The 21474-nt window shown below is 41.8% G+C and overlaps 1 protein-coding gene across 2 annotated transcripts in view; it reads left to right on the top strand.

Moving 5' to 3' along the window:
- The window catches only part of REXO1 (RNA exonuclease 1 homolog), a 120946-nt gene extending 116321 nt beyond the window's left edge, over positions 1–4625 (top strand). Inside the window, exons 16-17 of one of the 2 annotated variants that reach the window (XR_011165082.1) lie at positions 290–813; positions 971–4625. Coding sequence is in view for 1 of the 2 variants with exons in the window: in XM_069071157.1 (XP_068927258.1) it covers positions 290–378 (89 nt within the window). In the remaining variant the exon portion in view is untranslated. Of the gene's footprint in view, positions 1–289 lie in introns of both variants that reach the window. The other variant, XM_069071157.1, reaches the window with a different exon arrangement.
- Positions 4626–21474: the final 16849 nt, after the last annotated feature.

Here is a 21474-nt window from a genome sequence, read left to right as displayed (position 1 = left end):
CTAAATCCCATCATCTTTTTTCTGTAAATAGTTGAAAGCTGATTTGGGTGATAGTAGGTCCTGGCTAGTGCAGACTAGCTGGGATGTCTAGGGGCAGAGAGACTTGTATTGGGCCGGACGCTTTAGGTTCTGCTACTGTGTGGCCCTGGTAGGGTCCTCGCCTCTCTGGGCTTCAGTTGGGCCTAGACTAGGTGATCTCCATTGTCCTTTCTAGCTCTGATGCTCCAACTGTGTTTGCTTTCGTGGGCTTTGGTATTCACTGACCTTCCTCTCCCCTCTCTCCCCATAGTGGAAGGCCATGATTCAAGTGAAGACGCCAGTTCTTGCATGGAACTGATGATTTGGAAAATCAAAGAAGACTCAAAAGTCAAGCGATGACCCCTCTCTCCTCCCCTCCCTTTCCCTTCCTCCTTTATCCGCTCCATCTCCATCCCCTCCATCACCACCCCAGTCCCCTCACTTCCTCCAAAGCAGTGCAATAAATCCTCAGAGTTAACACTGTTCACCTTGCAAACAACAAGAGCCTCCCCTGCCCACCCCCACCAGAGCCCCTCCCTCCTTTCCTCCCTGCCCCTGCTCCTCCTTAGCCCCAGCCCAGCAGCATGCTTTACCCTGGCGTGTCTTGCACTTTGGGGTGCTTGTGGAATCTAGAGACTTGTGCCAGCTCAGCACAAGGGGCTCCCCGGCTCCTGTACCTCTTGTCTCCATCAGATGAGCATTTCTGATTCTTGCCTTTCCGGTCCCACGAGGTCATGTTGAGCTGCACACCCAGAACTAGGTCCTAATTCTCTGCCCCAGAGGCAGTTTGATCAGGTCTGCAAAGTACTGTTTCTTTTTACATGATGTTAAAGGGAGGGTGGGTTGGGTGGGCAGGGGAGGGTATGTATAGTTACTGGGTTTATTTAGGAGGGGTGAATTAGGGTTATTATTTTTTATTATTATTTTTATCATTTTTAATTTAAACCTGAAGAATTGCACAGCATCTGTCTGCCTGCCTGCCTGCCGCTGCAAGGATCTGGTGCTGCACCACCCTTGGGGCTGGTGAATGGTTGGAAGAGAATCTGACAGGGCCCTGTCCAGCTCCTGAGGGAAAGAGCAGGATACCAGCAGGATGACGTTTCCTAGAGGGCACAGGTCACATTCCCTTGAAGCCAACATCGAGTGAGGCAGCTCTCCATGATGCTACCCCCTAGCCACTGTCCTTGGGGGAAAGAAGCCACTGGTGTCTTAAACACGTTCGTCCCCTCCTGGGACAGGTTGCACTGCTGGAATCCCAAGGAAGGCCTAAGCCCCTGGCTGGTATGGAACTTCTGAGCATGCCACATCCCATCTTCCCCAGTAGCCCTCATTTCCTGTCACATGCATAGGGACTTCAGCCTCATTCTGGGTTTTGTATCTTGCCCCCTTCCCCTGGTTTGTTCCTCTTGGAGAGAAAGCGTCACCTCCCGTGGAGGGGGATTGAACAGCATGTCTTGGCGCATTCTGGTACTTTGGCCTCTACGCTGGGGCTTTTTCCCCTTCTGTGTCTTCGTGGAGATGAACCAACTGTGATCTAGGCATTCCCAACCTGAGCTCTGGGAGCACCCCAGGAGTCCTAGACACAGCTTCAGTTTGCTCAGCCAATGATAGTGGCCTGGGGTAGCATCCTTGGCCCTTTCCCTGAACATCAGCGTCTGGTTGTGGCGCTAGAATCAGTGACATGAAAACATCGGCCTGTTCTTTTGTAACTTTTTTTCTTATTTCCACTGAATTTATGGGGTTTGTTTTTATTAAGGAAATTTGTGCAAGGCTGCATAGGTACTGTTCTCCACTGCCTAGTTTTCTTCTCCTTCCCTCTCAGCTGGAACAAAATAAATGTTTGTATAGATTTCAGCTTTTGTACAGATGTCATTGGTGACTGATCAGGTTAGAATCACATGGAGTCAACTTTCTAATGGCTTCCATGGCTAGGGACCCTTTGTCATGGGAGAAGGTCCTGGGGTTCAGTCATGTGCTCCCCTTCCAGCACTGAGATAAGAAGAACCCTCTTTTGCCTTAATGTTAATAACCAAGTTCCTCAGCCTGGCTTATTCATGGGAGCAGTGCAGGGCTCCTGAGGTTTTGTGCGTGGTTTTTTGTTTTTGTTTTTTAAGGGAAAAAACCGGATAGGATCCACATGTTCCAGGAGATTGGCCATGGCCCATTTCTCAGTGTGACACAGCTTGGTGGGGGCATGGAGGACCAGATGGAGCCCTGTGGGCACTGGCTGGCCTGAGGGGCTCAGTTCACTCTTTCTCTTTTGGGCTCTGCCCAGCAAGGCCCTTGGCCCAGTGTTGTTCTTGACAAAAGCCACTACATTCTGGACCAGAGGTGTCCATGCACTTCCTTCCAGCATGACACCTGTGATGCTAGAGGCTTTTACTGATCCTTTATTCAATTGCTTCCTCTCCCCAGGAGGAGAGATGGATGCAGGCATCATTCCGTACCATGTGTGAAAATGACTGTTTGCCCTCTCAGTAAAACTCTGTAAATCTGATCCTGCTTTTCCATTGACTTGAGTTATCTGGAGGGGTGTTTGTCCGAGACTGGCTGTCTGATGTGCTGAGACTTAGTGTGGGTGAGGAGGAGATGGAGGCTCTTCATTGAGGAGGCTGCTATCTCAAATTTATTTTATTTTTTTAGGGAAAATCAGATACCCTCCTCCTTCAGCTCCCACCATGCCACTTCCTCTGCCCTGAATCTGTTTTCCCCAGTGACTGTTCTGTATCTCTGATACCAGTTCTTTAAAAAAAAAAAAGTAGGGGGAGTAGTAGCTGCCAACCTCCTGCTGTGAGCACATGCCCTGGTGGCCTTTTGGGTGGGGGTGGGTGGGCAGGACTTGACCTGAAAATGTCATGGCTTTGAATCTTCAGGTTATATCCAGTGAGGTCTGCTGCCTACTTTGTGAATTACAGCCTGGTGGGATTTTATATGTTGGGTTTTTGGACAGCAGGGGATCTATGCCCCTGTATTTCTAAGCCTCTCCAGTGGCTAAGACCACTGTAAGGAGGCCATGCTGTTTGAGAAGAATAGGAGATGGAATTTTTTTTTAAATCTAGCCCCCTGCATTTTCTCGTTTCAGGGGCTTTTGATTTCTTCTTAAGTATGAGTGCTGCCTCCACACTTCAGTGGATGTAGATGGTCTTCCTTGCTGACCGTGGCCAAAAGACCCACCATTATCTTGTGGCCAAACTTTTAGCCTCCCTTTAAAGGAAATGGGGGTTGGAGCAAGAAAGAAGGTCAACAATAAAATCCTTGTAATCTCTGTGGAACTACTGAGTCCCTCTTTTCCACGACTATTGGGAACCAAATTGGTACTTGGAGCTGTTAAACCCTCAAGGAAGTGGTGGCCTATAGGGGCTGGCCTCCTGGGAGCATTAAAGAACCAGCTCTTCTCTGGCTTTCTTTCCCAGGAGGCTTAAGTAGACTTTTCTTGATTCACTGTCAGCCCAGGTCTCCAGCTGGTCACTTGGGGCCTCAGTGTTCTGCAGGGTAGTCTCTGTCAGAGGCCTCCAGGGCACACAGTAAAGAACCTTATCTCCCTACTTTAAAGGGTTGGTTTGGGTGGCATGGGCCCACAAAAACCACTTGGGTCCATTCAAGTGAGGAAAGGAAGAAGATGTGCCCTCCTCCCCTGGGGTTCAATGCCTTCTGGAGGAATGTTGAATTGGCCATTGGCTTAAGCCTGTGACTCCCCTGGGGAGAAGGACACCTTCCCCATAAAGCTTGGCCCCCTGGGAGAAATCATTAGCTGGCCCTGTGGAGGAGGTCCTCAGCTGCTTCAGATGGGAGAGCAGGGGCAGCCAGCTGAGACGGTGCTGGACAGTGAGCCCCCATTCCCTGCCTGCCTTCTTCAGAGGCAAAAACAGCTGGAGAAAAGGGGAGCAGGTCATTAGCAGTTGATGCTTGGCTCCTGGATTTCAGCTGGTGGCCAGTTGAGGAGTTTAGCAGGTCCCTCTCTTCTCAGAGAAGAAACCTTAGCCCCAAAGGGCTCTGCCAGTTCGGGGCTGGGCCCATTGCTGCTAGTGGACCGCTAATGGAGAAAGAAAATAGTCTTTCTCTTCCTTTTTCAAGTGCCCCACTTTCTCAAGAGCCTTCCTGGCTGACTATTTCTCCTTTATGAATGGGCCCAGTGTATCTGGCCCCTTCTCCTTTGAGAATTCTTTGAAGCATTTACCTTTCAAAGTTTTTCCAGGCTTCTCCCCTCCAAACAACCCCCCTCCACTTGTGTCCTCCCCATCTTTACTCTCCCGGGGCCTCAGTTTCCCAATTTGTGAAACGAGGGATTTGAACTAGATACTTTACTTTCTAGCTCTAAATCTTATCCTTCCTCTCTCCTAGTTGGATATTAAATTGGGATATTTTGGAGGCCTCAGTGTGCCAGGATGCCCAGAGACCACTGACATCAGAATGGGTAGTCACCAAGGAGGGGCCCTCCCAAGCATGACTTTGGTGCCCTAGCCTCTGTGATGCATCAGGCACCCACAGGAGAGAGTCCTAAACGCTGGATAGCGTTAGGGACTGTACATAGAGATATTGTAACTGTTAATTTCTTTTTTGTAACTATTATTATTTTTTAATAAAAGGTGCTGAGCTTATTCACAAAACCCCTTGTTTGCTGTGATTTCTTCATTAGGATGGGCTGGTAACCTGTCAGCTTGCTGGGCGGGGAGGGCAGGGCGCCACACCACCACCAAGGCACAAAGGAAAAGACAAAACCAAAAAAAAAAAATGCTTGCGTTTCTGGGGAACTTTAAGGACAAACAGCACTGTCTTCACTGCAGCCTTGTGAGCTGGGCTAGTGAAGGATTATTGCCCTCATTCATTATATTCAACTTAGGAAGGAAAGAAACAAGGATCTATTAAGTACGTTTACAGATATTCCATTTGAGTCTCACAACAACCCTGGGAAGGAGGTGCTTTTATTCCCATTTTACAGATAAGAAAACTAGCAGAGAGAGATTAAATGACTCGTCCAGGTCACACAGCTAGTAAGTGTCGGTCTTCCTGACTCTAGGCTGAGCTCTGTCCACTGTGCCATGTAGCTGCAGGCAGTGAGAAAGGGCCTGGATGGGGGAGCGGGATACAAAAATGAAAGTTTCAAAAGATTACATTCCACTGGCAGAAATCTGTCCACCAAGAAGCAGGTACAAACATTTACACAAAGCAATTTGGGATGAGGATTAGGAAGGGCATTGGCTGAGATGTGGCACCTGAGGAGAAGGGAGCTGGGGATTCCAAAAGGCAGAGGAGTGGGCCCTCTGGGCCTGGGGAACAGCATCTGAAGCTTGCAGGCCAAAGATGAAATGCCTAATACAGAGAGTCGACCAGTCAAAGTGAGGCTGGAGGCAGACTAAATGCCACGTCCACTGAACTTGGCCTTTGTTCTGGAGACAACAGGAACCACTGAAGTTTCCTGGGCAAGAAGGTCCAGTGTGATAATGACTTGTGCTTTAGGAGTATCACTTATGCAGTAGTCTGGAACTGGTGAAATCACCTTAGAAATATTCATTATATTGACACTGATAACTTGGCTGTCATAGAGAATGTATGAACACGGCTGTTTTCTGCCCAAAATTTGCTCCTTTTTGATCTCCACTGCGGCCTTTTTTATGTGCCTTCACTAGATCTTCTTGCTTTAATTTTTGCTGTCTGGGGAGGTGAACAAAATGCAACACGGCGTTTTTATGTATAAAACAGTATTTTTATTTATAATAAAGTCTGAATATTTGTAATCCCTCAAAAAAATTCTTTATTTCTAGGGTCACCTGGCTAGTAGTTATTGGAAATGGGCTTCAAGCCCAAGGCCTTTTACTCCCAGCACTGTTTCTCTGTTGTATACTTTGTAGTGGCGGCGGTTCAGTTGTTTCAGTTATGTCCATTCTTTGTGAGCCCACTTTGGGGTTTTCTTGGCAAAGGTACTAGAATAGTTCGCCATTTCTTTCTCTAACTCATTTTACAGATAAGGAAACTGAGGCCAGCAAGGGTAAGTGACTTGCCCAGGGTTACATAGCTAGTAGGTATCTGAGGCTGGGTTTCAACTCAGGTCTTCCTGACTCCAGTCTTGGTCTGCCATTGTATCTGTTTCTGTGCCACGTAGCCACCCTATCATACACACTTCCTCTCATTCTGCAGGGTATGATGCCAACCAGGTTCACAAGTCATCTAGGCCAGTACGATCCCCAATGCTTTTTGGTATGTCAGTCACTTTTACGGACCCTAATGTGATGATATAATTATGAAGCCAATGTTTTTTGTGACTTTTTAGATGATTCATTTTTGCATTAGATCTGTCCAACCACTCTGAGACAAAATTTTTCCTGTTAGGCATAATTGAAGCATGAACAAGATAAGACTCTTAGTATTAGTTTGGTATTGGAGTTTAGTGGAAATTAAAATGACAGTGTTTGGTGCTGCCATGACTTTGGGGTCCACATGCTATGGTGGAAAGAGGATTGGACTTGGAGTCAAAAAGATCTGGGTTTAAATCCTGCCTCAGACATTTACTAGCCGTATGATCTTGGGCAGGTTACTGAATTTTGAAACTCCCTTTATCTGTAAAATGGACATGATTGCATATGTATAACCTATATAAAATTGCTTACCATTTTAGGGAAGAGGGGACGGGGAGGAAGGAAGGGAGAACAATTTGGAATTCAAAAATTTTTTTAAATGTTAAAAATTGTCTTTACATGTTATTGGAAAATAAAATAGCATTTTTTAAAAAAGTATCTGTAAAATGGAGATAATAATACCTACCTTGGTAGGGTTGTTGTGGGAATCAAATTAGGTAATGTAGACAAAGACTGAATAAATGAGAGCTGTAAAACCAGCCCTCTGACCTGAGCAGTGAATGGGAATCTGACTGGAACATTTTCTGGTGCTGTAACTCTTAAAGCAGGACCCAGAGGAGAGAGCCTTGGCAAGGATGTAGAACATCTGAGTTCAAGACCTCGCTCTGCCACAGACTTGCTCTGCTTTGGGGCAAGTCACTTTCCATCCTCAGTTTTCTCCTTTGTAAAAGGGGGTAATGATGTCTTCAGGAGGATCAGTGACGATAAACACACGAGTGAGATGCGGGGTTATAAAGAGCATTTGATACAAACACTGAAACGTTACTTTGGTCCAACTCAGTTCCCACCCATGTGTGAGCCGGTGCAGTCAGCTTGTAAATGACTGGGATATAGGATAGAGGAAACCTTGAGCCCATGTGGTGAGGCAGTTCTGGTTCCGTGTCCCAAGTCCAGATTCAACCTTCACATCTCAAATCTATCCCCTTCCTAGTCACCCAGCACTGCTCTGTTTTAGGTCATCATCTCTTACCTGGACTATTGTAATATGCTTTTCCTGCTTCCACTCTCACCTTTCACTCATCCTCCACACAGCCTCAAGTTCTGCTCACTCCCCATATTAAGTAAATTCCAATAGTTCCACATTGCCTCTGGATTCAAATACAAACTCTTGTTTGGTATTAAATCCATTCATAATTTGGCTCTAACCTTCCTCTCCAGGTTTACTTCATATTCTACCCCCTCAGATCTCTTGCTTTATGCACCAGACCCAAGCTGGGCTTGCTGTTCTCCACATCTGAAATGTACTCCCTCACCTCTGCCCCTTAAAAGTCCTTTTGTTGTTTGTTGTTCGGTCATTCAGTCTTGTCCAATTCTTCATGAACTCTTAGACCATAGCACGCCAGGTTGTAATATCCTTCACTGTCTCTGATGTCTGTCTAAGCTCATGTTCATTGCTTCTATGATGCCATCTATCCATCTAATCCTCTGCTGTCTTCTTTTGGCTTCAATCTTTTCCAACATCAGGGTTCTTTTCCAGTGAGTCCTGTCTTCTCATTATGTGGTCAAAGTATTTAAACTTCAGCTTCAATATTTGACCTTCCAGTGAATAGTCCGAATTAATTTCTTGACTGATTTAATCTCCTTGCTGTCCAAGGGACTCTTGGAAGTCTTCTCCAGCACAATTTGAAAGATAGCTTCCACAACACTCAGCTTTCCTTATGGTTTAATTCTCACAGCCATATGTTGCTACTGGAAAAACCATAGCTCTGATTATATAGACCTCTGTTGACAAGGTGATACCTCTGCTTTTTGTATGCTGTACATATTTTCCATAGTTTTCCTTCCAAGAAGCAAGTGTCTTTTAATTTCAGGGCTGCAGTTGCTGTGTGCAGTGATCTCTGAGCCCAAGAATATAAAATCTGACACTGCTTCCATTTCTTCTTTCTCTGTTTGCCTGAAAATGATGGGACTGGTTGCCATGAAATTGCCTTTTTTTTTTAATGTTAAGCTTCAAGCCAGCTTTTACATTCTCTTCTTTCACCCCCATCAAGAGGCTTCTTAATTCCTCTTCACTTTCCGCCATCAGAATGGTATCATCTATTGAGATTAGTTCCAGCTTTTGATTCATCCAACCTCAAATTTCACATGATAGACTCTGCATATAAGTTAAATAAATGAGGTGACAATATACAACCTTGTTGTATTCCTTCCCCAATTTTAAACCAATCAGTTGCTCCATGTTTGGGTCTGTTGCTACTTGACCCTCATACAGGTTCCTCAGGAGATAAGTAAGATGATCTAGTACTCCTATCTCTTTGAGCATTTGGCACATTTTGTTATCATCCACAAAATCAAGACTTTAGTGTAGCCAATAAAACAAGTAGATGTTTTTTTCTGGAACTCCCTTGCTTTCTCCGTAATCCAGCAAATGTTGGCAATTTGGTCTCTGGTTCCCTTACTTCTTCAAAAACCAGCATGCACTTCTGGTTATTTTTAGTTCACATGTTGCTGAAACTTGTCTTGCAGAATCTTTAAGCATAACCTTGCTAGTGTGTGAAATAAACACAATTGTTCAGTAATTGTGAACATTCTTTGATGCTACCCTTTAGGACTGGGATGTAAACTGATCTTTTCCAATCCAGTGACCATGTTAAATTTTCTGGCATATTGAGTGAGGCATCATCTTTTAGGGTTTTAAATAAATCAGCTTGAATTCCAACACCTCCATTAGCCTTATTATTAGCAATGCTTCCTAAGACCCAATTGACTTCATTCTCCAGGATTTCTGACTCCAGATCAGTAACCACACCATAATGATTATCAGTGATGTCATGATCTTATATAATTCTTTTGTATGTTCTGGTCACCCCCTCTTAATCTCTTCTTTTAAGTTCTTCTACCATTTTTGTCTTTTATTACACCAATTTTTGCATGAAATGTGCCCTTGATGGCTCTAATTTTCTTGAAGAGATCTTTTGTCTTTCCCCTACTACTGTTTTCATCTATTTCTTTGCATTGCTCATTTAAGAAAAACTTCTCAATTCTCCTTGCTGTTTTCTGGAATTCTGAATTCACTTGAATACATCTTTCCCTTTCCTTTCCTCAACTGATTGTAAAGCTTCATCAGACAGCATTTCGCTTCCTCGCTCTTTTTCTTTGGGATGTTTTTGCTGTTGGCTTCCGTACAGTATTGCAAAGCTCTGCCATAGTTCTTCAGACAATCTACCAGTTTTAATCCCTTAGATTATTATTCACAACCTCCACTTCATATTCATAAGAAATATTGTTTAGGACATACTTATTATGGTTTGATGACTTTCCCTAATTTCTTCAATTTAATTCTAAATTTTTCAGTAAGAAATTCATCATCTGAGCCACAGTCAACTACAATTCTTGTTTTAACTGACTGTATAGAGCTTTCCCACCTTTGGTTGCAAAAAATATAATCAGTCCGATTTTGATATGGACCATGTCCATGTATAGAGTTGCCTTTTGGGTTGTTGAAAAAGAATGTTTAGGGGCGGCCAGGTGGCTCAGTGAGTAAGATCACCGGCTCCAGTGTTGGGATGACTTGGGGATCAAATCCGGACTCAGATACTTAGCACCACACCCAGAAATAACTGGCCATGTAACCTTGAGCAAGTTACTTAAACCCAATTGCTTAAAAAAAAAAAAAGAAAAAGAATGTTTGGTGATGCTGAGTGAAGTAAACAGAACCAGGAGAACATTATACACAGTAACAGCAACACTGCAATGGCTAACTTTGATAGACTTATCTCTTCTCAGCAATGCAAGGATCTCAGACAATTCCAAAAGACTCATGATAGAAAATGCTATCCACATCCAGAAAAAGAACTGTGGAATCTGAATGCAGATGGAAGCATACTATTTGCACTTTCTTTTTTGTTTGTTTGTTTCTTCTTTCTTGTGGTTCCTCTCATTGGTTCTAATTCTTTGTTACAGCATAACTAATGTGAAAATATGTTTAATAAGAATGTATATGTAGAGCCTATGTTAGACTGCACACCATCTTAGGGAGGGAGGGAGGAGAAAATTTAGATCTCAAAATCTTTTTTTTATTTTCTATTTTCTTTTCTTTTTTTCTTCATTTTTTCAAATGCTTTATTAACTTCTGATTTACATCCTTCATTTCTGCCATATTTTGAGTTACAAACTTTCTCCACGTTTTCCCCCTACCCACCGCCCCAAAATAGCAGTCCCACAGGATATCCCCTCCTCCAATCTGCCCTCTCCCATATTTTCTCCCATACTCCTTTTGACTTTTCCAGTAGGGCATGGTGGATCTCTATGCCCCAGTGCCTGTATATCTTATTTCCCAATTACATGTAAAATAGTATGAATAATAGTATATATATATATATTTTTTTTTTAAACATTTGATTTTAAAACTTTGATTTCCAGATTCATTCCCTTCCTCCCTTACTGGGAATATAAGCAGTTCAGTATAGGTTGTACATATGTAGCTAATGCAAAACAATAACATAGAAGATATATTGTAAAAGACTGACTATATTTCCCTCCCTCCAGTCCCACTTCCCACTTGTTCTATTCTCTACTTTGATCCTGTCCCTTTTCAAAAGTGGGTGCTTCCAACTTCCCTCCCCCCCAACCTGCCTTCCCTTCCATCATCCCCCCTCTCATCCCCTTCCCCCCTACTCTCCTGTAGGGTGAGATACCCTATTTAGTGTGTATTTCATTTCCTCCCCAAGCCAAATTCAATGAGAATAAGGTTGATCGATTCCCTTTTGCCTTCCTATTCTTCCCCTCCATTGTAACCATTTTCCCTTGCCTCTTCTATATAAGATAGTTTACCCCATTCTGTCTCTCCCCATCTCCTCTCATTATATTCCTATCTCACCTCTTAATTTCACCTTTTAAGTATCATCCCCTCCTATTAAGTTGGTCCTGTGCCCTCTATCTATGTATACCTGTAAACATATATACACACATTCACTTATGTATTCATATACCCTCATATATACACACATATATATATTTCTATTCACTTCAACTATTTTCATACTGAGAAAAGTTTCATCAGTTACAATTATTGTTTTTCCACATAGGAATGTTAATAGTTCAACTTTGATAAGTTCTTTATCATTTCTTTTCCCTGTTTAGCTTCTCATGCTTCTCTTTCTTCTTGTATCTGAATGTCAAATATTCTATTTAACTCTGGTTTTTTCATCAAGAATGCTTGAAAGTCCTCTATTCCACTGAATGACCATATTTTCCCCTGAAACATGATACTCAGTTTTGCTGGGTAGGTGACTCTTGGTTTTAATCCCAGCTCCTTTGACCTCCGGAATATCATATTCTAAGCCCTTCGATCCCTCAGTGTAGAAGCTGCCAGATCCTGAGTTATCCTGATTGTGTTTCCACAATATTCAAATTGTTTCTTCCTGGCTGCTTGTAATATTCTCTCCTTAATCTGGGAATTCCAGAACCTGGTATAATATTCTTAGGAGTTTTCTTTTTGGGATCTTTTTCAGGAGATCGGTGGATTCTTTCAACCTCTATTTTTGCCCTCTGGTTCTAAAACATCAGGGCAGTTTTCTTTAAGAACATCTTGGAGGATGATTTCTAGGTTCTTACTTTGATCATGGCTTTCAGGTAGTCCAATAATTTTTAAATTCTCTCTCCTGTATCTATTTTCCAGGTCAGTGGTTTTTCCCATGAGATATTTCACATTGCTTTGTATTCTTTCATTTGTTTGGATCTGTTTAACAGCATCTTGATTTCTCATAAAGTCATTAGCTTCCATTTGCTCTAATCTAATTCTGAAGCAATGATTTTCCTCAGTGAGCTTTTGAGATTCTTTTTCCATCTGGCAAATTCAGCTTTTTAAAGCATTCTTCTCCTCATTGCCTTTTTGAGCCTCTTTTGCCATTTGAGTTAGTCTATTTTTTAAGGTGTTATTTTCCTCAGTCAGGCTGTTGACTCTTATTTCATAATTTTCTTGCATCATTCTCATTTCTCTTCCCAATTTTTCCTCCACTTCTCTTATCTGCTTCTTAAGGTCCTCTATGGCCTGTAACCAGCTCATATATTCCTTTGAAACGTTTGGTGGAGTTCTGACTTCACTGTCTTCCTCCTCTTCCATGCTTTGCTCCTTTTTGTCCCCAAAATAGGAGTCTAATGTTGGAATCTTCTGTCTGCTTTGTTTCCTTTGCCTGGTCATGTCGCCCCTCAGTCACTTGACCTCTGGGCTTTTTGCCACAGTAGGACTCTGCCACCAGACAGGGGAGCTTTCGTCCCAAACACTGGGGTTTTCTCAGCTGCTGGAGGTATTAGATGGGTGCCCTCTCTGAGGCCTCCACACGCTCTGGCAAGCTGGTCACACACCCCAGGACCTCCACCCCAGACTTCAATCCATATCCAAGCAGGTTAAAGCAAGAGCGATTACCCCTCACACTGGTTTCTTGGTCCCCCTATACTCTGCAGGCCAGGAGCTGAAGCTGCCACATGGTGCTGGCTGGCTGTGCTGGGCATCTCAGCGGCTTCTCGCCCTGGGAGCAAAAGCTGATGCACCCCCGCTTACTGGGTCCCAAAGTCCAGACTGCACTGACCTCTCACTTTGTCCTTTGCATCTATGTGTCGATAATTCTGGATTGCCACAGCTGCTGCTGATCTGGAGTCCTTCTGGCAGGGGGCTGGTTAGACCTGCCCTGGGGCTAAAACCTCTAGCTCACGTGGGCCTGGGCTTGGCTCCCAGAGCGCTGTGCTGGCTGATTCCTGCCGGCCTGCAGGGCTGTCCTCAGCAGGAGGTTAGCTTCTCTGTGTCATTTTGTGGGTTCTGCAGCTCCAAAGTTTGTTCAGAGTCCCCTTTTTACATTGATTGGGGAAGATGGAAGCCGGAGCCAATCAGAGGTCCTCCTTCTACTCCCTAGAACTCAAAATATTATGGAAGGGAATGTTGAAAACTAAAAATAAATAAGTTAATAAAAAAATTTTAAAGAGTGTTTTCTATGACCAGTGAATTATCTTGACAAAACTCTTAATGAATTTCTGCCCTGCTTCATTTTGTACTCCAAGGCCAAACTTGCCTGTTATTCCAATGATTTTTTGACTTCCTACTTTATCATTCTATTCCCCTATGATGAAAGTGATATCTTTTTTTAGGTGCTATTTCTAGAGAATGTTATAGGTCTCCATAGAATTGAGAAACTTTGGCCTCTTCAGCATCAGTGGTTGGATCATAGACTTGTATTACTGTGATGCTGAATGGTTCCCCTTGGATTCGAACATATTCCATTCTGTCATTTTTTAGATTATACTACAGTCCTGTTCTTTTCACTCTTCTATTGACTATGAGATCCTCTAAGGGATTCTTGCCCACAGTAGTGTATATAGTGGTCACCTGAATCAAATTCACCCATTCCCATCCATTTTAGTCCACTGACACCCAAGATGTTGATGTTTTTAAACTTCCCATTTCCCGTTTGACCACATACAGCTTACCTTGGTTCATAGATTTTACTTTCCAGGTACTTGTGCAATATTCATCTTTACAGCATCAGACTTTCCTTTCATCACCCGATACATCTGCAGCTGAGCTTCCTTTCAGCTTTGGCCCAGCTGCTTCATTCTTTCAGGAGCTCCTTGTAGTTAGCCTCCTCTCTTCCCCAGTGACATGACCTGAGTGGCTCATCTTCCAGTGTCATCTCTTTTATCATTTTAGTACTGCCCATGATGTTTTCTCGGCAAAGATACTGGAATGGTTCATAGTTTTCTTGTCCTTTTGTCAGAACTTTCTACTATAACTGAGGCCCAGAGAGGGAAACAGAGTTGTACAAGTCAGTGGCCTCTGCACCTTCGTCTTGGCCTTTTTTTTCCTTTCTGATCCTTAGGGGCTCTTTCATGAGTCCCTTTGAATAAGCATTTATATAGTACCTACTATGTGCTAGGCACTGTGCTAAGTGCCTTTCCAGTATTCTCTTATTTGATCCTCACAACAACCCCAAGAGGTAGGTGCTATTATTACCCCCATTTTACAGTTGAGGAAACTGAGGCAAACAGGTGAAGTAACTTGAGTCACATAGACAATAAATGTCTTAGGCTGACTGAACTTAGGTCTTCCTAATAGCAGGCTCAATATTCTACCAAGTACACCATTCAACTGGCCTGATGGGGAGGTTACAGGAGAAAGAACTAAGGTGAACCTTGCCACTCTCCTTTGTCCTACTTAGTCTATGCATGAAAACTTCAGTCCTTGGGCTTTATATCAGTCCCATCTTTGGCTGGCCAGCTTGGAAAATCACTGCTTTTAGGTACAGTTCTACTGGATAATGGGATTAGAGGGTGGGTCATACTTTCATTCAGCAATTACTTGTTAGGCTTGAGCCAAATGGAAGAACCCCAAGGACAGATCCTTAGGATCACCCTACTATAGCTCTTCCTCCAGAGTGACATTCCTTTAATGATGGCTTTTTTTATTAGGTCACCAAGTCAGTTTTAAATCCATCCAGCTGTATTATGCAGTTAGCCTATCTTTTCTACAAGGCAAGCATTAGAATATTGAATGATTTATTGAAACTCATATGCTATGTTGATGCCATTCCCATGATTGACTAGTCTAATAATCCTGTTGAAAAAGGAAACGAGATTAAATTGGAGAGGGAAATAGTAAAATTATAATGGTGGGAGTTCTCAGTATTCAGATCTAGGCAAATCTAACCAAAAGATAAGCAAGGAAGTTAGGGGACATCTCTGAGTCATGTGTCCAACAAGATGGAAGATTAGACATTTTCTCTTATCCTCATGACCTTTCAGACATCTGCAAGATAAGAATTTGTTCAAGAGGTAAAACTATTTCAGCTTTCTCCATGATCTAAGACACCAAGTAACAACTTGATGAACTAAGAACAAAGGCTGATCCCTGATGTACTCAGCACCCCTTTCCTACCAGCCCCCATACTCTGGCATGGACCAGCAGCTTGCATTAGAACCCAACTATACTCCTCTCTTTTCCCCCTCCTCCCACAGTAGAGTGCAGCAGAGGTAGAAATATAGGATAGGAGAAAGCTTACTCTGCCTAGGGGAACAGTATTCCTGCTATGCTACAGTAGTGCTCTACCAGAGAACTAAGAAACAGAGGGAATTTAGGGTGACAGCATGTCTTTATGAGATTCCACAATGCCTAAATTCAGCTAAGGCCAGGTCTCATCCCCCAGAAATGATGGAGTACAGACCGAGGCAGTAAAAAATGACTTCTTCAGTGTGGTAGAGGCTGAGAAAGCTTTGAGGTCCCATCCTTGGGAAAACTGCTACCAAAGGAAAAGTCATAACAATGATTAATAGGGGAATGTAAGGGCAAAAAAACCCTGAAATTACCGAAGATCTCAGGAGGAAGAAAATTTAGTTAAAAACCTTGAACACAAACAAATGAACCAACAGGGAAGATATAACAAAAGGGAATATGAACTCTAGATCATCTAAAGAATTTCAAACATTTCTGAATAAGCAAGACAAAAGGGAAATGAATCAATACCTTATGAGGCAAGGACCCTGTGGATTCTCAAGAAAGCATGGAACCACAACCCAATGTGCCCAAGTGGTTCAAGAGAAAAATAAATAGAATTTATAGGCTTCACAATAGAAATAATTGACAGAATAGAAAAACTTGAATCCATGGTGGCAAATATCAACAAAGAAACAAGAGAATGACTGACTGGGAATGCAAATACACAGAAGTGAAAAAACAATCGAAGAAGAAGGGAAGCAAAAAAGCAATAATATTAAAAGAAAATATGATCATACCAGCAAAATATAATGATTTTGAAGACAGGATGCATAGAGAAAAGTAAAGGATAACAGGTCTTCCCAAAGAATATGACAAATCAAAATATCCAAACACTTAATGCAAGAAATAATACAAGAAAACTACTCAGAACTTCTGAACACACACAGAAGTGCCCATTCAAAGACTATCCAGATTCCCTCCAGAAAAAAGACAAAACCAAACCCTATACTTCAAACTCCAAGACATATAGTGGTTCAGTTTAATAATTTCAACACCTAGTAACAAGCTCTGCAAGTGACCAGGAGAAAGACCTTCAAATTAAAGGAAGGGAAATTAGAACATCACAAGACTATTCTGTACCTATCAGTAGCCACAGAAGGGAATGAAATAATGTGCTCAAAGCACAATGGAGCTCAAAATGCAACCTAAGATGACATGCCCTGAAAACCTAAGCCTAATCATCAATGAAAAAGATATTTGGGGAAGTTGGGTGGCACAATGGATAGAGTGCCAGCCCTGGAGTCAGGAGGATCTGAGTTCAAATCTAGCCTTAGACACTTAATAGCTGTGTGACCCTGGGCAAGTCTCACCAAAAAAAAAAAAAAAGAAGAAAGCAAATAAGGAAAAAGATATTCAACAAAAGAGAGGCATTTAAGGCATTTCTGCTGGAGAAAACCAAACACAGACATGTCATTTGCTTTGGAAGTACCCCAAACAACAGAAATAAAGGAAAAGTAAACAAATATAGCAACCAAGAAAGTCACAAGTAATAAAATAAGGGGCGGCTAGGTGGTGCAGTGAATAGAGCACCGGCTCTGAAGTCAGGAGAACCTGGGTTCGGATCCAGCCTAAGAAACTTAACACACACACACACACACACACACACACACACACACACACACACAGCTGTGTGACCTTGGGCAAGTCACTTAACCCCAATTGCCCTCCAAAAAAAAGCAAAAAAACCCAACAAGTAATAAAATAAATTATCCTAGAATAAAAGGAAAAAAAACTAAAAAAGAAAAATGCCTATGAGGTTAAAAACAACAACAAAATAAAAACAGGGATCATGAAGATTTTGAAAAGGAGACAAGAGTGAAAGTGAGTGGAGGAACAAGCCTGAAACAACAAGGACCAAATCTCACAACAGCCTGCCTACAAGGAAGGAAATAAGGCAGCCAGGTGTCTCAGTAGATAAAGCACTGCACCTGAAGTCAGAAAGACCTGAGTTCAAATCTAGCCTCAGACACTTACTAGCTATATGGCTCTGGACAAGTCACTTCACTCTGCCTCAGTTTCCTTATCTATAAAATTAGCTAGAGAAGGAAGTGACAAACCACTGGTATCTTTGCCAAGAGAACCCCAAATGGGGCCATGAAGAAGCAGACACGACTAAATAACAATTATGTGCCAAGTACTGTACTAAGCACTTTACAAATATTTAATCCTCACTACCAGTTTTGAGAGGTAGGTACTATTACTGATATTCTATAGATGAGGAAACTGAGGCAGAGAGCAGTTAAGTGACTTGCCCAGGGTCACACAGCTAGTGTCTGAGGCCAGATTTGAGCTCAAGTTTTCCTGACTTCAGCCCAGCCCTCAATCCACCGCTCCTCTTAGCTGCCTACAAATGAATTGTTTTTTGTGGGCCTAGACCATAGAATGAGAGGGTGCATAAAAAGGCAAGGGAGAAGAAAAAGCCAAAGGAGAATATGTGATATACCCTCAAAGGGTAAACAATGAAGGGACAGTTTTCAAGGGAAGAAACCAAGGCTATCTGTAGCCATATGAAAAAAATGCTCCAAATGACTAATTAGAGAAATGCCTATTAAAGCAATCTGAGATTCCACCTCATCCATCAGAATAGCAAAGATGACAAAAATAGGAAATCATAAATGTTGGAAGGATTGTGGGAAAATAAGCCCTTTTCCCCCCACATGCATTACTGGTGCATCTGTGAATGGGTACAGCCATTCCAGAAATCAGTTTGGAATTATACATAGAAAGTTAATGAACAGTGTGTGCCCTTCAACCTATTCATACCACTCCTAGGCCTATCCACAAGAAGCTGTAGTGTGTACAGTGGCTATATACCCCAGTAAAATCATCTCAGCAGATAGGCTAAACTAGGTTGAGGGTAACCACAGACCTCAGACTCATGGGTGAGTTAGGGGATGTCTACTACACCATGTGAAGACTTCTGTTGGCAGAATGGGCAATGAGAACAATTGTCCCAATGGCCATGAAGGTGGCTGAAATAGGTGCTGTGGGGCACTTAAGAGCTTGGCCAGATGCTGAAGACACCAAAGTCATCCATTGTATCCTGGGCCATTGCCAGTCGTCCAGACTTTTGTCTTGCCACTGGACTTTGATTACCCTGGAAGAGAGAGTAAGGCTGATGATTTTGTTCAACTCTGCTTCCTTCAATTCATGTGTAAGTCAAGACATCACCCCATGATGTCATTGGTCCTCTTTGAAAATAAGGGACAAACAACCCAAAAGAGATCAAAGTGAATCGATAAACATGTATTAAGTGCCTACTATGTTCCAAGCACTGTGCTAAGTGCTGGGAGTACAAATACAAAAAACAAAGACAGTCCCTGCCCCCAAGGAGCTAACAATCCAATGGGTAAGATGGGATTCAAACAAATACATACAAAACAAGCTGTATTCAGGATAAATAGGGAATAATTAACAGCGGGGAGGCACTGGAATTAAGAAGGGTTAGGGAAGGCTTCCAGTAAAAAATGGGATCTTAGTTGTGACATAAAGGAAGCCAGGGAGGTCAGTGGTCAGAACAGAGGAAGGAATCTTAGGTGTAATGTCCTATTTAGGGTGACAGCCAGGAAACCAGCCTCACTGGATTGAAGAGTATTTACTAGGAAGTAAGATGTAAGAAGGCCAGAAAGGTCAGAGGGAGCTAGTTCATGAAAGGCTTTGAATGCCAAACAAAGCATTTTGTATTTGATCCTAGAGGCAATAATAATAATCTGAATAAGACATACAGTATTCAGTTTTGTGTACAGGCATTGGGGGATTTTTTTTTTTTTGCTTGACAATACATATTTGTTTTAAGAAGTTCCTTTTTTTTTCTTGAATAGGGTGGGGGCTAGGTTGGAGGAAGAGAAAAAAAGAAATAGGGTATTAAAAATGTGGTATATTGCATGAACTTTGAAATGAGGTCACTGTATTTTTAGTTTTACCTAACTATTTTACTTTGATACAAAAGACTTCTCAGGAAGTGGGAGTAATCTGTAAGTGTAAGTAATGTTAAAAAATCAATAAAACTGAAAGTGAAAAAAAACCAATGAAGGGAAAATGACTCCTACAGTCTCTCAGAAAAGATAGCCTGCAGGAAAATAGATGGAGTGGCAAAAAGTGGATTGGAAAAAGGAGAAAGTAAAGAGGGAATTTTGAATGGGAAGGGGGTCCCAGTGAAGAATGTCCCATGGAGGGAGAGGGAGATTCTGTAGTACGAGATGGGGACCTCACAGTGCATATAATTTGTAGGAAGTTGATACTTAAACAGACCACTCCCCTTGATAGAATTTGTCTCCAAAGCTAGGTGTCTCAGTGGATAGAGTGCTGGGTTTGGAATCAGGAAGACCTAAGTTCAAATCCAGCCTCAGACACATACTAGCTGTGTGACCCTGGGAAAACATTTTGTTTGCCTCAGTTTCCTTATCTGTAAAATGAGTTTGAGAAGGAAATGACAAACCATTCCAGCATCTTTCCCAAGAAAACACCAAATGGGGTCACAAAGACTTGGACATGATTGAGATGACTGAATAACATGTATCTCCATATATAGCATCCTGCCTCAGAAGAAGGGGAATCAGAGCTCCTGAGGGTAACTGATATCCAGAAGGGTGGGAGGGCATAGGAATGAACTACACAATCAGGAACAAATGAAAGTTTCTACCATGGGGCAATACTTCCATCTATTCCATCTCCTCCAGGAATTGCTATTCCTAAGAGTGAAGTATCACAGGAAAAAAAGGGGCTGTGAAGCAGTAACATAGAAACTGTTTTGAAGAAACTAAAAAAAGTACCTTAGAAGCTTTAATTTCATAAGGAATATAGGAGGAATAAATAACTATAAGAGCCATGAATCAAGGAATAAAAGTCTAGAATAGACAGAAAGAGAAGAAAAATAATGAGAATAAGGGAAGAATCTGTTTTATAAAAAAGTGCAAAAAATGGAAAAAACAAGTTGAAGGGGAGAGGAAGGAGGGTTTTCCTTGACTATTCAATCAGAAGGGGGAAAAAGGATGGGAAGAATTAGATAACTGAATAAAAGAAAGAAAGAGAGGAATTAATAAGGTCAACAAAATTCCAGAACTAGGAAAAAGGGTGGCAAATGGGAAGGAAGAGGGTTTGAAGGTTGTGAGAAGAGAGCTGGGGAGAGTAAGGTTGCCTTAAAGTAAATGAAGCAAAAATAACCAAAGAGACAAAATATTATTCTTACATAGGAAGAGGAATTTTTGGAAAATTCTAATTTAGGAAGAAAAGAAAACTATTAGAGCCAAATGGAAGAAAATACAAACCTAACTTTCATAAATTTAAATGTGAATGGATTAAACAACCCAGTAAAATGAAAAAATGAAAAATTGAATTAAAAAAAAAAACAGTCTGTTGGTTATGAAAAATTCACCAAAAAACATATCTATTTTGTCAACAGCAGACCTAGAATCACTTGAAAACAGCTTTAGTTACTAATGCTATCTTTTTTGACTGCCAAAGAACTGGAAACAATCAATGGTTGTAGCCTCTCAGAGCCCAAGGATTTAGAGACTGATAAACAAGCATTGGTTTTAATTTAAAATTCCCTTCTGCATTACCTCCCAATAAAAGTGTTAGGTAATCATTAGACACTTTAAATCCAGGTTGAGTTTTTCCTTTCTTAGAAATGGAAGTTCTAGAAGGCATCCTTTTATAAGAATAAGCCTGTTTCATTAGCATTACAAATTTGTTGATCAATGTATCCACTTTATTCAATTACTTTCCTCAAAACATTAAGTTATTTACCCACCACACCCTAATCTGTACTGGTTAGCTCTGGTAATTTTAACATTATGCAACTAAACTTGATTTTTAAAGCAATTGAAACAAATTCATTAAAATTTCATTTTAAAGCAAATTGAACCAATTTCAAAAGTTTTTTATCCCCCACCATCCATTTCATGTACATTATCTTTCACTGTTTTAAATAAACTTGAAGCTTTTGTATGAATGTCTGCTTTTCTAAGAGGGATGTGTTTTCATTTGTAATCTTTGAACCATATAGCTAAAAAATACTCCATTTCTCACTGTAACCCTTCTATTCCTTGTAGTTGTTTGCAAGCCACACACAAAAAAATGATTACAACTTTGTCATTTTCTTTTATTTCACTTACATAT

This window comes from Petaurus breviceps, unplaced genomic scaffold, assembly GCF_028583685.1.
Source record: "Petaurus breviceps papuanus isolate PSGF00001 unplaced genomic scaffold, PetGlider_PUasm1.0 108, whole genome shotgun sequence".
Lineage (NCBI taxonomy): Eukaryota > Metazoa > Chordata > Mammalia > Diprotodontia > Petauridae > Petaurus > Petaurus breviceps.
The sequence above is the reverse complement of the archived record's forward strand: the minus strand, read 5'-3'. Positions and strand labels throughout refer to the sequence as shown.